Below are 19471 nucleotides of genomic sequence, written 5' to 3' on the forward strand. Positions count from 1 at the left end.
GACATTTTTCCCAATTTTACGAGAAAAAAGTCAACACATTGTGAGAAAGACGGCTTTCAGTTAATTTATTTATTTTTTGAATTTTTTGTTTGTAATTGGTTTTTAATCTTCATTATTTACTTCAAGTTATTCCAGTATGTCTCTATAAATATATTTATTTTATTGTTTTAATAAATTTTGGCCAAAGGGGGCGCGTTTCAATTTCTTACACACACTTGTTATTTCATATGTTGACCAGAGGAGGAGCACTTCAATTTCTTACACACACTTGTTATTTCATATGTTGACCAGAGGGTGAACACTTTTAAAAGCGACACACTGTCAATTTGAAAAATCCCTTCTTTTTGGGACCACCCTAATTTTGATAGATTTCACCACCAGGGGTGCAAATGAGACATTCTCTATTAGATGCAATGGTTTTTTCCGGATTGGGACCATGATTTATGTCCTAACTTGTTCACCGGTCCTCATGTGGAAGGCACTTTTCCTTGTTGATGTCTCAAGAAGGGTAGAAAGACAAGAACACACACACACACACACACACACACACACACACACACACACACACACACGCACACACGCACACACGCACACACACACACACACACACACACACACACACACACTGGAGCGGTGCAGTGAAATCTGATCAGTGCAGCAGTAAAGAAGCCAAAGGCACACAACTCTTTTTGTTTGAGGGATGCTCTGCACCAACAAAGGAAGGAGTTTTCCATACACTGGGTGGTAATTACAGTAGCATTCTTTTTCTAGAAGCCTCTAAGACATCTGCCACATCACACAGTTGCGTCAAGCAGTGAGCAGCGTTAAAAAAACAAAAAAACATGCTTTTTGGACTTTTGGGGCTGTTTCTGGCTTTGACAAAAAGTTGTTGGTGTGCACCACAGCAAACCTGCCAGCCAGGAGACCAGTTTTTGGGTGAGTTGCTGCTAAATGTCACTTTTTAATCAACCTACCCTGCAACATATTGCCTCTCTTAAATTCATTGTATACCATATTTGCACTCAAAACATCCGGTTTTACTCTGTCAAAACTAAATTTTACTATATAAGTATATTTATCATAACTTTTTATTGTGTTAAAGAAGTATTTATATTTAAAAAGCAGTTGAGCAACATACTTGTTTTGGTTGACAAGGCCGCCCTCAAGCGTTGAAATGTGAAATTACACATCAATGTGTTTTTCTCTCTTCACACACAGGAAGATGCAGCAACACTATGACTGAAGAAAAACGTACGTTATTTATTCATTTTCATATTTATGTGCGTATTTATAGTGCATCTGAATACATTTCATTCATTTATTTTAATCAATTTAAAAAGTACAGTTGATTTATTATTCATGTTGATGATTACAGCTTACAGCTAATAAAAAAAACTAATTCCGTAAGCCTGTATTGTTAAAAAGTTGAATGTTTTAAACTTTCCAAGACCTAATTTAAGGCAGGGGTGTCAAACTCATTTTATATCGGGGGCCACATGGAGAAAAATCTACTCCCTAGTGGGCCGGACTAGTAAAATCACGGCACGGTAACTTAAAAATAAAGACAACTTCAGATTGTTTTCTTTGCTTAAAAATAGAACAAGCACATTATGAAAATATATAAATCAAAGTTTTTTGTTTTTATACACTTACATGTTGTGGTTAATATAAATTATGTGATAATGTTCATCAGTCAACTCATTGGTGTTAATTTTCAATCTATCAAGATAAAAAAATAATGTCAAAATCAAATTACAGGATGTTATTTATGTAGTTTGCTCATTTTCCTCAACTGGTGCACTAACATCATGTGTTTTTTTGTTTTTTTTTAAAATATGTAGCATCTACAAAGATACAAAGAATTGCTATTGTGACATCTAGTGGACACATTTAGAACAGCAGTTTCTTTCATTTAAAAATTTCAGCTCATTTTTATACTAGGCAAACTCATCCCGCGGGCCGGATAAAATCTGTTCGCGGACCTGATTCGGCCCACAGGCCGTACCTTCGACACCCCTGGCTTAGAGTTTATAAAAAAATAGTTCCGCAAGCCTGTATTGATAAAAAGTAGGGATGTCCGACAATGGCTTTTTGCCGATATCCGATATTCCGATATTGTCCAACTCTTAATTACCGATACCAATATCAACCTATATATACAGTTGTGGTTATTATGCCTAATTTGGACAACCAGGTATGGTGAAGATAAGGTCCTTTTTAAAAAAATTAATAAAATAAAATAAATAAATTAAGAAAATGTTCTTGAATAAAAAAGATAGTAAAATAATATAAAAACAGTTACATAGAAACTAGTAATTAATGAAAATGAGTCAAATTAACTGTTAAAGGTTAGTACTATTAGTGGACCAGCAGCATGCACAATCATGTGTGCTTACGGACTGTATCCCTTGCAGACTGTATTGATATATATTGATATATAATGTAGGAACCAGAATATTAATAACAGAAAGAAACAACCCTTTTGTGTGAATGAGTGTAAATGGGGGAGGGAGGTTTTTTGGGTTGGTGCACTAATTGTAAGTGTATCTTGTGTTTTTTATGTTGATTTAATTAAAAAAAAACAAAAAACGATACCGATAAAAAAACAAAACGATACCGATAATTTCCGATATTATCGGACATCTCTAGTAAAAAGTTGAACGTTTTAAACTTCCCAAGACTTAATTTAAGGGATCTCTGACATGTTTTCTTCTGAGAGCCACTTTTTGTGACCTTCATTTTCATTGCTTATTTTAACACTAATAAAGAGAACTACAAAATTCCAGCGGAAATTTTGATGGGCCTGCTATCTGGGCCCTGGACCTCTGGCCGGGGGCCGCCGTGCTTTGAAGCTGGTGCGGAGTGTCTGAATCTGTGAGTTTTAGGCGTAACTGTACATAATAAGCTACAGAGCTAGCCTTAAACGTTAGCATGCTTACATAATAATACTAACATTTAGCAAGTGTGCAAACATTAGCATGATAACAGTTATCGTGTTTCATATGACACGTTATATGACTCAAAGGTGTATGGCTGGGGAAATAGAGAAACAAGTGTAAAATTAGATGAAAAAGTTAGCATGCTTAAGTTAGCTAGCTAGCATGCTAGTGTCACCAAGTTATGTGACACTGGGGTAAACGGTTTTTGCCAGAATGTTAACAAAATGTTGGCATCCACAACTCAAATTTCTTTATAGTTCAGTTTGTTTGTACTTCCAGAACTTCTTTTTACAGAAATAAATATTTTGTGTTATATTTGTGAGTGGAAACCTTTAATCCCCAGGGAACAAAGGCTGACTTTTTTGTCCCTTCCCAAATTTTTGCTGTATTTTGGCCATAAATATTGTCGTGGTACTCCATTACCTGTACACAGGATTTTCTCCTAATAGGGTTTTTTAATTTAAAATTTCTAAAACGTCAATGTCTGTCACAGGTCTATAATACACCTGAGACGGTGGTCAACAAATCTAAGAGGGCTGTTTTACAGCAAGCAGCCCGCTAACTATCTGAGTACAAAAGAGGCTTAAATCTTCCTGCAAAAAAGCAGATTCGAGCAAAAATCCAACTATGCAATGGAAAAGATTTGTCGAGTGATATCAAGGATTATAAGTAGGTCGCGTTCTCAGACATATTGAACTATTGTGCTCCAGACATCATCCTACACGACAAAACAAATGGAAACTTGAAAAAACATGGCGGTCTACAACTTCTTTGTGTGTGGCTCGGTCAAGGAAATCGGTATTTAACTTCGCGTCTACTGATGTTTGTTGCTGTTGCACGCGCCGTTTACGAGTAGCGTGTTTTTCCCCGTCTTTATCAAAATAAAACTACAGATGTCAACGTTGTGTATGTGCTGAAAGCTTCATTTATGATTGGTAAAAGCTTAAAGGGGAACTGCACTTTTTTTTGGGGAAATTTGCAATTCACAATCTTTATGAGAGACAGGAAGACAAAATATAATTTTTTTTCGCTTTTTAACATGCAAAAATCGGCTCCTTCTAAGTGGCTAGCAATGCTGCTAATGGGATCAATCAAATGTACGTCTAAATCACTTCGTTCAAACACCGTCAACAATACTTCATTTACGTTCCGTAACATGTATAATAACCAAGCTGTAGCGACATTGTTATTGTAAGAGCAAAGACTAAGGAACTCTTTTCTATCGAATAACACATCGGCGTGCTACGGTATTAGCCGTAAAAGCTAACTACGGCAAGAGATAAGCTTGCTTCTACATCAGCACAAAATGCTTTTGGGTATGTAATGCAAAACACTGCGATACGACACCAATTTTTACTGACTGAAAAACAATGAACAATCATATTACATAATCTGTAAAGTATTAGCCAATATTTCATGTTTTGTTTGTACACAGCTGAGCTAGCCATAGAGTGTATGTACTGTAGTTGTAACAACACGCATGGCGTGCTGCGTGTATCATGAGCGATATTAAAGTGACTCATTCCATGGACAGCTGTTCGTTTGGTCCAGCTGGCCCGGGACGTTTCCTGTTGAATTCGGGTAAGCAGTCCATTTATGTCGAACTAGCTTGGCTCCAAGCTCCACATTTATGGCGTTATCACTTTCATTTTAATTTGTCGAAAAATAGTCGTCTTTATAGTCTGTTACCAAGTTAGCCATGATTAGAACACACGTTTGATTCCGGAAGGAGAAACACACATGTTGCCAGAAGTCAGAAGTGCGCTGCTATGGAAACAGAAATCAATGCGCGTGTCTGTTACTACATTATATATATATATATATATATATATATATATATATATATATATATATATATATATATATATATATATATATATATATATATATATATATATATACTTGCGGTGTGTATATAAAACTTTGATGGAGGGTTTTGAAGTTGTCTTAGGCCAATTTCCCCCAAAACGCTTTTAGGTTTTGCTCACATTTGCTTTCTTTTATTTAGACTCGCCGAAATGGTGCTTTTCGAAACACTTGTAGCAAACGTTTTTAAGAAATACAAGTAATATCAAGATAATAACTAAATAGAAAATAATAACCATTTAAAGTATATCAAACAAACCTTTAACGAAGTGATCACTGCAAACTCATGCATTCTTCAACTAAGACAAAAAGATTAAAAGATAATATTTGATTAGGACAGAAGTTTATTTTTTTCGACTTTTATGTCCTGTTTGGCTTTGGAGAGAATTCGAATCAAATGTCCCCAGAGAGTTCGATTGTACTTTAATTGTGGTTATGGTTTGAGTTTATTTCGAACATGCACTTTGTGCTCTTTAGTGGTCATTTGTCATAGAGACACCTTGTCTAAATTGAATACAAATACTGAAACAAATATAATACAATATAATAGTATGATATATCAGTATATATTATATACTATATGTATAATATGTAAATATTACATACTGTATATGTTATATTTTATATTGCTACTATGGTACATTTTTAGTCTACTTTGTTATCCTTTCCATCCTTACCCTTTCCATCCTTTGTAACTGAGCTACTGTGTGGAACAATTTCCCTTGTGGATCAATAAAGTTTGTCTAAGTCTAAGTCTAAGTTTAACCAATTCTTTTTACCCTTTAGTGAGCTTCTTAAAATTAGCCAGTGAGCTACTAGTTGGAGACTAGAGAAAGCAAGCAGATATTAACAGTATATAAACAAGTAGATTAATAATAAATGTTCTACCACTTGTCCTTAATAATTTTGACAAAATAATAGAATGGAAAATGACACAACATGTTACTGCATACGTCAGCAGACTAAAATAAGAGCCTTTGTTTGTTCACTTACTACTAAAAGACAAGTTATCTTGTATGTTCACTATTTTATTTAAGGACAAACTTGCAATAAGAAACGTGTGTTTAATGTACCGTAAGATTTTTTGTTAAAATAAAGCCAATAATGCAATTTTTTGTGGTCCCCTTTATTTAGAAAAGTACCGAAATACATTTTGGTACCGGTACCGGTACCAAAATATTGGTATCGGGACAAAACTAGGGTGTGTGTGGGTGTGTGAGTAAAAAAGTACAGTCAGCCAAGTATTAATTAAACATATTCATTATAAAATGCCATGCAACAATTCGGAATATATACAACAAAAATAGGTTGAAATTTTGCATGCATCCTGGAACTATTTAGGTATTTAATACTGTCACAAAAAGTTAACATAAATAACCTTTGCTTAATGATGTACTTTTGTATCGCCTCACAGCTACTTGCACGGAGCTGCACCTGAGCTACTGTCATGATGTAGGATACTCTAGGTGGGTCCTGGAGGTTGGTAGACTCACACAGTGCCATCCATTGAATATGCATTTTTGTATTTAACATTTATTTCTTATTTTGAACACAGCAAATGTTACACAGGAACATTTGTAAATGTTTTACTTGAACGCAGTACATTCATTTTCTCAAAACTTTGTAAAAATTTCATCTAAAGTCCTGTCAAAAAATAAACGTGTGACTTATTTTTTGCCTTTATACGGCTTGCAGACAATCTGAGTGATGCTACTCCCTTTGGACCATGTGACTTGTCGAATTTATAGTTTGTAATATTCTTATTTCTATCTTTTTAAAAGAAAATGTATTTAAAATACATAAGGATAAGGAGCACGTAAAAAAATAAAAACAATTCCGAGGGATTTACATAATTATATTTCATGGTAAAGTGAAATTTTAGGAAGCAGGGGCAGTCAACATATGCTATTTATTCCAGTTTCCAAGGCATCAGTGGCAATTTAACCTTTTAAAATGTAATTATTTAAAAAAAAAAAAAAAATATTATATAGTACAATTCTAAAACCAAAGTGCTGTACAAAACAGAAAGTAAGAAAGACAAAATAGAATAAAATTCACAATAAGTACAGACAAGGCTATAAATACACAGTTAAACAAACCAAACAATAAAATGGTAAAAAAAAAAAAAGTAAGCTGTAGAAATACAATAAGGAATATCCATGAAAATAAAAACAAGCATAAATAAAAACATAAAACAATAAATAAAGTCCAACACATGTGGTAAACCCCAGCTTAAATAAGTGAGTTTTTTAAATCATGCATTGGTTGGATTCATGTTTAATATTCCTGTGTTTTTGATTTTCCTTTCACTTTCCCCACCTGCTCTTAATTAGCGATTATTTGGCTCACCTGTCCCTTATCACTAATCAGGAGGGTGTATCTACTAGCGTCGCTGATTCCTTATTGTATGTTCGTGATACCCTTTTTGTGTTTTGTCATGTTCCAGTTCCATTTAAAAAAAACTTTAAGACCAATGTCTTAAAAATATATATCACTCTTGAATGAAAACCAGTAGTTAATACTATGATCAATGTTTGTTACAAAACTAAATGTGGGATATAAATAATAATGGAAGTATAAGTGTTTGTATACAGTATATTTATTATTGGTACAAATGTTTAACCAACACGTGTACAGGGATATTTCACAACTGTTTGTCTATGTCGTTACTGTGTATATATTTATTATTTTCATGTTGTGTACAAGGTGTATTTATAATATGTTGTGTAAAGGAAATGTCATATTTCTATGAAACTCAAGATCAGAGCCCGATGTCTCCTGGTTTTACTGCATCTTGTATTTGAGATTGTTTATAGGGTTAGACAAAATAAGTGCTCAACTTCAGCCTAACCCCTTTCGGTCTGTAAAATTGTCAATTTATGAATGTAAAACTGTTTGTTTATTTTGTTGACTACTGACCGAAAACATAATATACTAAACTAAAAAAAACAACTAACCAATTAAAAGGACCATTGACTTGCACTTCGCCTGCCGTCTCTGCGTCCGGGGATCACGCCAACACCCAGCATGCGACCCATGACAATTATCATTTGCATTGCACTTGGGTAGCTAAACATGTAATAAAACATTTAATGACCTGCAAAGACTAGACTTTTGACCGTATTTGTTTTGTTAGAGCAGTGTTTTTCAACCTTTTTTGAGCCAAGGCACATTTTTTGCGTTGAAAAAAATTCCGGACGCACACCCCCAGCAGAAATTATTAAAAAACAAAACTCAGTTGATAGTAAAAAGTCGTTGTCGCAATTGTTGGATATGACTTTAAACCATAACCAACCATGCATCACTATAGCTCTTGTCTCAAAGTAGGTGTACTGTCACGACCTGTCACATCACGCCGTGACTTATTTTGAGTTTTTTGCTGATTTCCTGTGTGTAGTGTTTTAGTTCTTATCTTGCGCTCCTATTTTGGTGGCTTTTTCTCTTTTTTTTGGTAATTTCCTATAGCGGTTTCATGTTTTCCTTTGAGCGGTATCTCCCGGATCTACTTTGTTTTAGCAATCAAGAATATTTCAGTTGTTTTTATCCTTCTTTGTGGGGACATTGTTGATTGTCATGTCATGTTCAGATGTACATTGTGGACGCCGTCTTTGCTCCACAGTAAGTCTTTGCTGTCGTCCAGCATTCTGTTTTTGTTTACTTTGTAGCCAGTTCAGTTTTAGTTTCGTTCTGCATAGCCTTCCCTAAGCTTCAATGCCTTTCCTTAGGGGCACTCACCTTTTGTTTATTTTTGGTTTAAGCATGAGACACCTTTTTAAATGCACACTGCCTCCCGCTGTTTCCGACATCTACAAAGCAATTAGCTACCGGCTGCCACCTACTGATATGGAAGAGTATTACATGGTTACTCTGCCGAGCTCTAGACAGCACCAACACTCAACAACAACACATCATTTGCAAACTATAATTACTGGTTTGCAAAAAATATTTTCAACCTAAATAGGTGAAATTAGATAATCTCCCACGGCACACCAGACTGTATCTCACGGCACACTAGTGGTTGAAAAACACTGTGTTAGAATAATGTGAGACATTAAAAGTAAATAGAAAATAAATTATTTTGTCCGAAGCCTTCAGAAACTTTATGGAAGACAGTCGTGTTGTTTTGGTGCAATCTCGTTAATTAACAAATAAAAAAGTTTGCATGAATAGAACTACTGTTAAATCCTTTCTTGATGCTCCAGAACAATATTTCCCAACATCCTCGGCCACCGGACTCGTATTGAAGCAGAGTCAGGGGCCGAGTACCTTCTCCTGAGTGTCATCCATGGACTCCTCAAAGGCGAGTGCTCCCCTGACATGCGTCTGGTGGGCTGCTCGGTGCTGGCATCGCCCTGTCAGGATGACAAGATGATCAAGCCATGCCGCAGCACGTGCGAGGCCCTGAGGAGGGACTGTTCCCATACCCTGGAGGCCGTCGACATGGCCTGGCCTTACTTCCTGGACTGTGACCGCTTCTTTGCCAGCGACCAAGAAGGCTGCTTTGACCCGCTGGCGGCGCTGAAAGGTAAAGGTCAAACTCCTTCGACTTCTTGGCTCTGTTACTAAAATTTCAAATCTAAATCCGTTGCATCCCCTGCCCGTGCCTTTCAGCCAAGCAGGAGCTTTCAAGGTCCAGCCTTTCAGCCGAAGAGCCGAGCACCATCATCCAGTTCACGTACTCGTCTAACACTCAGATGTACGCCCTGCTGAAGAGAACGACAGCCAAGTGCTCAGACATCTCTCAAGTTTACAGCATTGGGCGAAGCACCGAGGGCCGAGATTTACTGGTCATCGAGTTTTCCAACAATCCAGGACAGCACGAACTGGGTAAGTAAAACGGCTTATTTGTGGGGTTTTTTCTTTCAATCAGGGACAAGAATTTTAGGTATGGGGAACATATTCTAAGTAAAAAATACTTAATTTAGAGTTATTTGGACACTAGGGGAACATATAAGGGTTAGGGTTAGGGTTACTAATAAGCAATAATTCTGAGGTTATTGAGGGAAGACTCTTAGTTAATGGCTTACTGGTTGTATAATAAGGCCATGCAGAATAAGGCATTAAATGTACTTAATAATGACTAACTAAGAGCCAATATGTTACTAATTTGCATGTTAATAAGCAAATAATTAAAGGCCTACTGAAATGATTTTTTTTTTTAGTTAAACAGGGATAGCAGATCCATTCTATGTGTCATACTTGATCATTTTGCGATATTGACATATTTTTGCTGAAAGGATTTAGTAGAGAACAACGACGATAAAGATCGCAACTTTTGGTATCTGATAAAAAAAAGCCTTGCCCCTACCGGAAGTAGCGTGACGTCACCGGAGGAAAGACTTCTCACAATTCCCCATCGTTTACAATGGAGCGAGAGAGATTCGGACCGAGAAAGCGACGATTACCCCATTCATTTGAGCGAGGATGAATGATTCGTGGATGAGGAACGTTAGAGTGAATGAATTTTGAAATGAAAACAGAGCTTTTTTGTATTGTATTCAATGAGGTACCAATACTTCCGCATCAACTGATTCCGTCACGCGCATACGTCATCATATCTAGACGTTTTCAACCGGAAGTGTGGCGGGAAATTTAAAATTGCAATTTATAAGTTAACCCGGCCGTATTGACATGTGTTGCAATGTTAAGATTTCATCATTGATATATAAACTATCAGACTGCGTGGTCGGTAGTAGTGGGTTTCAGTAGGCCTTTAATGGTGAATATGTTCCCCATACTAAAGTGTTACCGACTTTTACTACTGTATTTTTCGGACCATAGGGCGCACCGGATTATAAGGCGCACTGTCATTGAGCGGGTCTATTCAGGTCTATTTTCATACAAAAGGCGCACCGGATTATAAGGCACATTAAAGGAGTCATATTATGATTTTTTTTCTGAATGTAAAACACTTCCTTGTGGTCTACATAACATGTAATGATGGATCTTTGGTCAAAATGTTGCATAGATTATGTTTTACAGACCATTTTCAAGTAGCTTTCTGACAGTCGCTTCAGGATGCGCCGTTTTGTGGGCGGTCTTATTTACGTGGCTCACCTTCGGCAGCGTCTTCTCCCCGTCATCTTTGTTGTAGCGGTGTAGCGTGCAAGGACGGGAGTGGAAGAAGTTTTGAAAGATGGAGCTAACTGTTTTAATGACATTTAGACTTTATTTAAATCAATAACGGAGCAGCATCTCCTCATCCGTGGCTCAATAATGCAACATCAATGCCGGACATGTGGCCCGTGAAAAACCGTCCGACCGGAACCCTCTAATAACTAAAGTTCCGTGGGTGGATTATGTCAACCCACTGCAGTTTTTAGCCTTTTGATAGCTAGTCTAGCTAGTGACAGATATAAGTAAGAACTTTACATTACTTTATATTAAAAATGGCAACAGCGGAAAATGAATGCCACATAAGAAGGTAGAGAAAAAAAAGACGCTTATGACTACGGTGCACATTTTCAGGACTTATACAGATCCCAAATACAGATCAGCAGGTACCAGAAGGTAAGAAAAGTTGGTTTTGCATAATATTGTAAAACAAAACGCCAGATAGTAAACCTGCTAATAGGTGCCATTTTGCGGTCCTTATACACACACCATAATAATACTCGTATGTTTAATGCGCAGACAATCCATCAAGCGGTGTGGCTTCATAGCTTACCGAAGTCATACTAAAAACATTTTGATAGATTTTTGAGTGCCGTGTTCTATATTCTCAATGGAACATTTAAGGTTTTGGTGTTGTTTACTGGCGTCATTTACACATATTCACACATATCTCTTATGTACGACTGCCATCTACTGGTCACACTTATCATAATACCATTTAACAAATAAAATTGCTTCGAAGTCGGTAAGCACAACCAGAACTATGCCGTACAATAGGCGCACCGGGTTATAAGGCGCGCTGTCGATTTTTGACAAAATGAAAGGATTTTAAGTGCGCCTTATAGTCTGAAAAATACGGTACATTTCCGAGGAACACCTTTTTTTTATTGATGCCTCATATTTAACCTCTAATTGGTTCCCATGCAGTATTCTATCTACGGGATGAAAATACGACTCATATATCCAGACGGCTAAAGTGTTGAATATTTTAAAATGTGTTTTGTGGCAATTACAATTTTGACCACAGTGCCAGGTACTATGTAGAGTGCTGCTTTCCGTCATTTTCAGCAGACTGCATTGCAAAATGAGACGCAAGATCCACTATGTAGAGTGCTGCTTTCCGTCATTTTCAGCAGACTGCATTGCAAAATGAGACGCGAGATCCACCGAGGAATGTGACCATAGGAATTCCTTCCCTCCTGTAGTTCCCCTTAAATGCTAATCACCCTCATCTTACTGCAGGCCTGGGCAATTATTTTGACTCGGAGGGCCAAATTTAGAGAAAAAAATGTGTCTGGGGGTCGGTATATCTGATTTTTAGGAAGACTAATACAAAACCTCACAATAATGTCTTCTTCTTTCGTGTATCGTCTTCATATGTCCATCTTCGTGTCGTGTAGCCACTCCCTCGTCTCAGGTCCCATAATAATGTCTGATTGAATGCTAAACACGTTATGACAGATCGCCTTAAAAAACGTAATGGGATTTTTAATTTTTTTACTGAATGAGACACCCAGAATGTACATGAAAATAAAGAATGTGGGATTTGCGATATTAACTATGAACGATAAAACACTAAATATTTACAACATATGAACGTCACACACCCTCTCGATGGACATATTTTACAATCAAGCGAAACGCAACAAACACAGCAAAATATGAACGCGAAGGGTAAAAAATAAACCCACATACAATCTGATCACTAAGCTTTAGAACTTTGTTGTAAAAATCCCCTTCCGCGTCTGTCCCTGACAGCCGCATTTCAGCCTGGCCGCTCTGCAAACACTCTGTGGAAACTCTCCCCACCCACACTGCTTGGTGCCTCATCTGAGCTGCTGTGACTTAGATTACCATAGTAACTAATTAGATTACCATAGTAACTAACTAGTATATCATGCAAAAGTTCATATTGCAACCATTGAAATACTTTGTATAGTTCAAGACTTATGGTCATTTGAAAACATCACTGCACATCATAATGACAGCTATAGTTTTTATTTTAAAGATCTCAAACACTTATTTGGGAATGTCCGGCGGGCCAGATTGAAAAGCTTAACGGGCCACATGTGCCACCCGGGCCTTCATTTGCCCAGGTCTGTCTTACTAAGATGATTGGGCAATTATTTGCTTCAAATTCTGTTGGAACAGTTTAGGAAATGTCCTTCTATGTTCTAGAAAGCAAAGCAATGGTGGTGATAATACTAGTCAATACTGTGTTTACCGCTTGTAAAACTAATATAATTGTATTTGCTTCTTGTCTGTAAAACTTTAAACTTTGTAGTGGAGCCAGAGGTCAAGCTCATAGGCAACATGCATGGCAATGAAGTACTGGGCCGCCAGTTGCTCATCTACCTGGCTCAGTACCTGTGTTCAGAATACACCTTGGGGAACCAGCGAGTTCAAGCACTCATCAACAACACCCGCATCCACATCCTGGCCTCCATGAACCCAGATGGCTATGAGCTGGCCGCCGCAGAGGTAGAGGATAACAATGACCCGGAGCTCATCAACCAGGAAGTAAATATTGTTAACAGTGCAAAAAAGACAAACCGCCATTATCCGTTGTCAGTCCAGTCTGCTCTGTCTCTCTGGTGGGGAAGCGAAGGCATGAAGTTCTGATCTGTGTATAAAATAGATGGATGGAAGTTTTGGGTCACACTTCGTGACGCAGTTGTCTGAAGCGAACACGAGATCCAAGTAATCTCGTTTGCACCTGTTGTCCGATCATGCACAGGTGTTTTGGTTAGTCAGTTATGTGTGCAATGAGGTAATACTACCAATTGAAGGGAAAACTAAAGCACTAGCTGTTTAAAGACTTGTTTTCAGGCGATGTGCAAAAACACTACAACTACACACACCTGTGTGGTAAACACTAACCAGATAAGGTTGGAATTAGGGTTGCACGATATAGACAATATACGATATCATCGGTAGAGTTCGTGAAAAGACATGCTGATGACACATTCTAGCTGTGTCCAGCAAATTTGACAGCGACAAACGAACAAACACAATGTATCATTGTCGCCAGCAAACTAGAAGCTAACGTCCATACATAGTGCAAAGCCACTTCTACGATAATATGTATATATATATATATATATATATACATATACATATATATATATACATATATATATATACATACATATATATACATATATATACATATATATACATATATATACATATACACATATACATATACACATATACATATATATATATATATATATATATATATATATATATATATATATATATATATATATATATATATATATATATATATATATATATATATATATACACACACTACCGTTCAAAAGTTTGGGGTCACCCAAACAATTTTGTGGAATAGCCTTCATTTCTAAGAACAAGAATAGACTGTCGAGTTTCAGATGAAAGTTCTCTTTTTCTGGCCATTTTGAGCGTTTAATTGACCCCACAAATGTGATGCTCCAGAAACTCAATCTGCTCAAAGGAAGGTCAGTTTTGTAGCTTCTGTAACGACCTAAACTGTTTTCAGATGTGTGAACATGATTGCACAAGGGTTTTCAAAATCATCAATTAGCCTTCTGAGCCAATGAGCAAACACATTGTACCATTAGAACACTGGAGTGATAGTTGCTGGAAATGGGCCTCTATACACCTATGTAGATATTGCACCAAAAACCAGACATTTGCAGCTAGAATAGTCATTTACCACATTAGCAATGTATAGAGTGTATTTCTTTAAAGTTAAGACTAGTTAAAAGTTATCTTTATTGAAAAATAAGGACATTTCAATGTGACCCCAAACTTTTGAACGGTAGTGTATATATATATATATATATATATATATATATATATATATATATATATATATATATATATATATATATATATATATATATATATATATATATATATATATATATATATATATATATATATACACAGTACAGGTCAAAGGTTTGGACACACCTTCTCATTTCAATGTGTTTTCCTTATTTTCATGACTATTTACATTGTAGATTGTCACTGACGGCATCAAAACTATGACACCTGTGAAGTGAAAACCATTTCAAAGAGAATGCCAAGAGTGTGCGAAAAAGTAATCAGAGCAAAGGGTGACTATTTAGAAGAAACTAGAATATAAAAAATGTTTTCAGTTAGTTCACCTTTTTGTGTTAAGTACATTAATTGTCTACTAAGTGTAGATAAAAATAGTATCCAGCTATCAATAGTAAATTAGCAAGTAGATCATTATTATTAAGTAAAATAGGATTTATGCAATATGTTACCGCACACATCAGCAGCCAAATTAGGATCCTTTGTAATCTGCTTTGAAATACCGTATATTACCAAATAGTAGCCCGGGCGTTTATTTCACAAAATCGATTTTGGAGACAGGCGTTTAAAAGAAGCAAGCGGTTATTTGCACAAGGCTTTTATTTATTTTTGCACCAGCCTGCCCCAGGCCATTATTTGGTTATAATGGTTACTGTCCAGTATTTTTTTCTCGTACAAAAAACTTTAAATGTAAAAGCTATTGTAAACATACAAACAAAAAAACAAGAGATCAACATGAGGTAGGCTATCAAAAGACAAGAGATCAACAAGGCCTCAACATGGCAGTAGTGCAACAATTGTCAAATAGAATACCAATACCAAAAATAAATACACTTTTTAAATAAAGCTGCCTACCAGGAAAAATAAAATTATGGTACCAAGTACTCAAGTATAAAACCCACCATCAAAACAGAACAATAATACTGTCACTTAAATAAAATAAAGGCTACAGTACTCCAAGTTTTAAATAAAGCAGCATACAGGAAAAATAAAATTATGGTACCAAGTACTCTATAAAACCATCAAAACAATAATACTGCAGCAAACGCAACCCCAGTAGCATTTTAATCTAAATTATGCAAATAACAGCCCATGGGCGGCTATTTGGACATAGGCGGTTATTAGGAAGAGGCGGTTAATTCACAAAATGGGGTCAGACCCCGGGCGACTATTAGGACATGGGAGGTTATTTGCCCAAGGGCGTTTATTTGGTAATATACGGTAGTTCTATCATCATTTATATGCCAAATAGTATATCATGATATACATTGTTATCGCAGGAGGCTGCAATATACTGTATATCGCCATATTGCTAGTCGACATTTGTCTTGCATTAGAGGAAGACGGCGAGGACGCTGGTTCTCAGCAAGATATGCTAGGCAGTCCGTGCAGTCTGTTTATTATTGCAGGATTTATTGCCACATAAGTAGACGTTAGTGACTCAAGACGTAGCTCATGCCTTCTACCTCCTACCTGCTTTTCTGTCTAAATAGTCATGTCCTCCCACAACCAGATCAATCACCATCAGCACCAACATGAGTAAAACCAGACGTTCTTGACAGTACAGAACTCTGATATTTGATGTAAGAGCTTGTACACAAACAGAATCATTACATTGAATTAAAATCCCACTATAACTGGCAATGGGAGAACTCTTTCCACTCCATTTCTTATTAACCAGAATATTCTAAACACCTCATTTGTTAAGTCTTCATTCTGTATCGTATTGTGCACTCTGTCAGAAGGTTCCAAGGGGGTGAGACTCCATAACACTGTCTGCTACATCCTCAAAAGGTCATTCATGTCTCATATGAAAGAAATATTTGATATGGGCTACTGTAGTTCTGCTTTGCATGTTTTCAAATGGACTAATCACATGTATGCTCAAATGTAACATTTGACATGGGATTTCTCTTGCCGGATACATGGTCTTGTCTACATGTTAACAATAGTTCCAACAGACGTAGTCTAACATTTTCTTGACTAATATTCAACGTATGCTTACCATGAGGCCTGCTCCTCTTAACACATCATCGTCATCCAACATCAACACAGACTGACACTTTCTCACTCTCCCAGTTGTTTCAACCTAAATGTTTCAGGGTCACTTAATGAACGGTTGGACAAATGGTCGCGCAAACGCCCAGAACATCGACCTGAACCGCAACTTTCCTGACCTCACATCGGTCTTCTACCGGAACCGTCGGAGCAGGCACTACCGCACTGACCACATCCCAATTCCTGACGCCTACTGGTTTGGGAAGGTGAGATGAAATTTCATCATGATATTGATAATTACAATCAATACCGGTCTGTGGCGCCTGTATCTTTAGGCCAGACGGGCACTTGCTGCAGGACGGCATTCTCTAGGCCAGTGTTTTTCAACCTTTTTTGAGGCAAGGCACATTTTTTTCATAGAAAACGTTAAAAAATAAAACTCCAGCAGGTCTTTGTGCCTTATTTTGAGTTTGTTGGTGTTTTCCTGTGTGTAGTAGTGCTTTAGTTGTTGTCTTGTGCTGTTATTTTGGCGTTTTCCTGTAGCAGTTTCATGTCTTCCTTTGAGCGCTATTCCCCGCACCTGCTTTGTGTTAGCAAGCAAGGCTATTTAAGTTGTCGCTATCCTTCTTTGTGTGGAAAATTGTTGCTTGCCATGTCATGTACGGATGTACTTTGTGGATGCCGTCTCTGCTCCACATGCTGCAAGTTTTTGCTGTCGTCCAGCATTCTGTTTACTCTGTAGCCAGTTCAGTTTTACTGTCGTTTTGCATAGCCCTCCCTATGCTTCATTGCCTTTTCCTTTTGTTCATTTTTGGTTTAGGCGTCACATACCTCTTTACCTGCACGCTGTCTCCCGCTGTGGTCTGCATGTTGGGATCACAACAAACCATCCCCGTCTCACCCGACACATTCCAACTTTTACAAAGCAATTAGCTACCTGCTGCCACCTACTGACATGGAGTATTACGTGGTTACCCTGCCGAGCTCTACACAGCACAGACATAAGGAACGGCACATTATTTGCAGATTATAACTGTTAAGTCCCACTCTTTTCCTCCAAAAAGGACCCACGGACAACTCACGATTTCCAATTGATCAACTTTTATTTTTCCCAACTTGAAGAATTGTTGGTTTCTTTTCAGTTGATCTTCAAAATCGTCAGTAGGTTGTAAACCTTTAAACCACATAAACAAAGATGTTAACAATGTGATTACACAGGTATTTTCAAACAACTTTTTACAAATGCTTTTAAACTTCTGAATAATGTTTTGAACTTTTAGCAAAACATGACTTTATCCTTTAAACTTTGCATTAATATTTTGTACTTTTTAACTTTAAATATTTGCCATTTTAGCTTAAGCTTTAAACTTTTACATGTGCTTTAAAGAATTTGCTTTTAACTGGTCTAACAGTATGAAATCAAAGCTGAAAAGGTAAATGCAGTAATGCAGTGGTACAATTTGAACCCAGCAGTTCAAACAAACAATTGGAGAGTTCAGTAAGCTAATTAAGAAGCTTGCAGGTATAAGTTAAGCTTAACAAACAAAGCATTTCGATCATCATTAAATGAAAATGCATATTCACAGACCATTGGTGTATTTGGAGACTTGTTGAGTGGATCTTGCGGTTGTGGCTGCTTGCTGCTGTTCTTTCCATGGAAGTTGTTTGGTGCATGAGTGACTGAACGGCTGGCGGCGTGGCGAAGTTGGTAGAGTGGCCGTGCCAGCAATCGGAGGGCTGCTGGTTACTGGGGTTCAATCCCCACCTTCTACCATCCTAGTCACGTCCGTTGTGTCCTTGGGGAAGACACTTCACCCTTGCTCCTGATGGCTGCTGGTTAGCGCCTTGCATGGCAGCTCCCGCCATCAGTGTGTGAATGTGTGTGTGAATGGGTGAATGTGGAAATAGTGTCAAAGCGCTTTGAGTACCTTGAAGGTAGAAAAGCGCTATACAAGTATAACCCATTTATCATTATAACCTCCTTCCTTTTCAGGTGCCTTCAATTAGTAATTTGGCGGCCATTTTACCTTGGCATTCTGGGAATTGTAGTTTGCACTGATGTTGACCATGATTACTGACACTTCTGAGTTTTTAACTCAACAATAACTATTGATTTGCAAAAAAATATTTTTGGGGCCACTTAGGTGAAGTTGCATAATTTCCCACGGCACACCAGACAATATCTCACGCAGCACAGTGGTTGAAAAAAATTGCTCTAGGCGGCGCCTCAAGAATTACACTTATACTTGGACTTCCTTTTATTGTCATTCAAATTTGAATTTTACAGTACAGATAAGAACGAAATTTTGTTGCTTTAGCTCGTTGTAGTGCAGGATAAAAGAGCATTAAGGTGCAGAGTGTTTGCATTTACAAAAGAGTTAAGTTGATTAGGTGGGAATATTTATTTTATATTTATCTGTGCTAAGTGTTTATACGATACTGAGTCTGGATGGGTTGGTTTCAGCCTGTTTGCACATTTAAAAGTATCAAAATGGCCCCCAAAGCCTTTGAGTGTTCAGTATGAGACCCTGTACCATACTCTGCTGAATTACGGTCCGACTCTTTTGCACTGATCATCTGTTCTTTTGATTGATTGATTGATTGATTGAGACTTTTATTAGTAGGTTGCACAGTGAAGTACATATTCCGTACAATTGACCACTAAATGGTAACACCCGAATAAGTTTTTCAACTTGTTTAAGTCGGGGTCCACTTAAATT

At 37.1% G+C, this 19471-nt stretch overlaps 1 protein-coding gene across 2 annotated transcripts in view; it reads left to right on the forward strand.

The window, feature by feature from the left end:
- The first annotated feature begins 649 nt into the window (after nucleotides 1-649).
- cpz (carboxypeptidase Z) overlaps nucleotides 650-19471 on the forward strand; it is a 40402-nt gene continuing 21580 nt past the window's right edge. Inside the window, exons 1-7 of one of the 2 annotated variants that reach the window (XM_062032490.1) lie at nucleotides 650-936; nucleotides 1219-1251; nucleotides 6220-6271; nucleotides 9008-9330; nucleotides 9417-9632; nucleotides 13204-13400; nucleotides 16856-17017. In XM_062032490.1, coding sequence (XP_061888474.1) covers nucleotides 843-936; nucleotides 1219-1251; nucleotides 6220-6271; nucleotides 9008-9330; nucleotides 9417-9632; nucleotides 13204-13400; nucleotides 16856-17017 — 1077 coding nt within the window. In that variant the 5' untranslated portion in view covers nucleotides 650-842. Of the gene's footprint in view, nucleotides 937-1218; nucleotides 1252-6219; nucleotides 6272-9007; nucleotides 9331-9416; nucleotides 9633-13203; nucleotides 13440-16855; nucleotides 17018-19471 lie in introns of both variants that reach the window. The other variant, XM_062032489.1, reaches the window with a different exon arrangement.

The sequence above is a fragment of the Entelurus aequoreus genome, linkage group LG22 (genome assembly GCF_033978785.1).
Source record: "Entelurus aequoreus isolate RoL-2023_Sb linkage group LG22, RoL_Eaeq_v1.1, whole genome shotgun sequence".
NCBI classification, from domain to species: Eukaryota; Metazoa; Chordata; class Actinopteri; order Syngnathiformes; family Syngnathidae; genus Entelurus; species Entelurus aequoreus.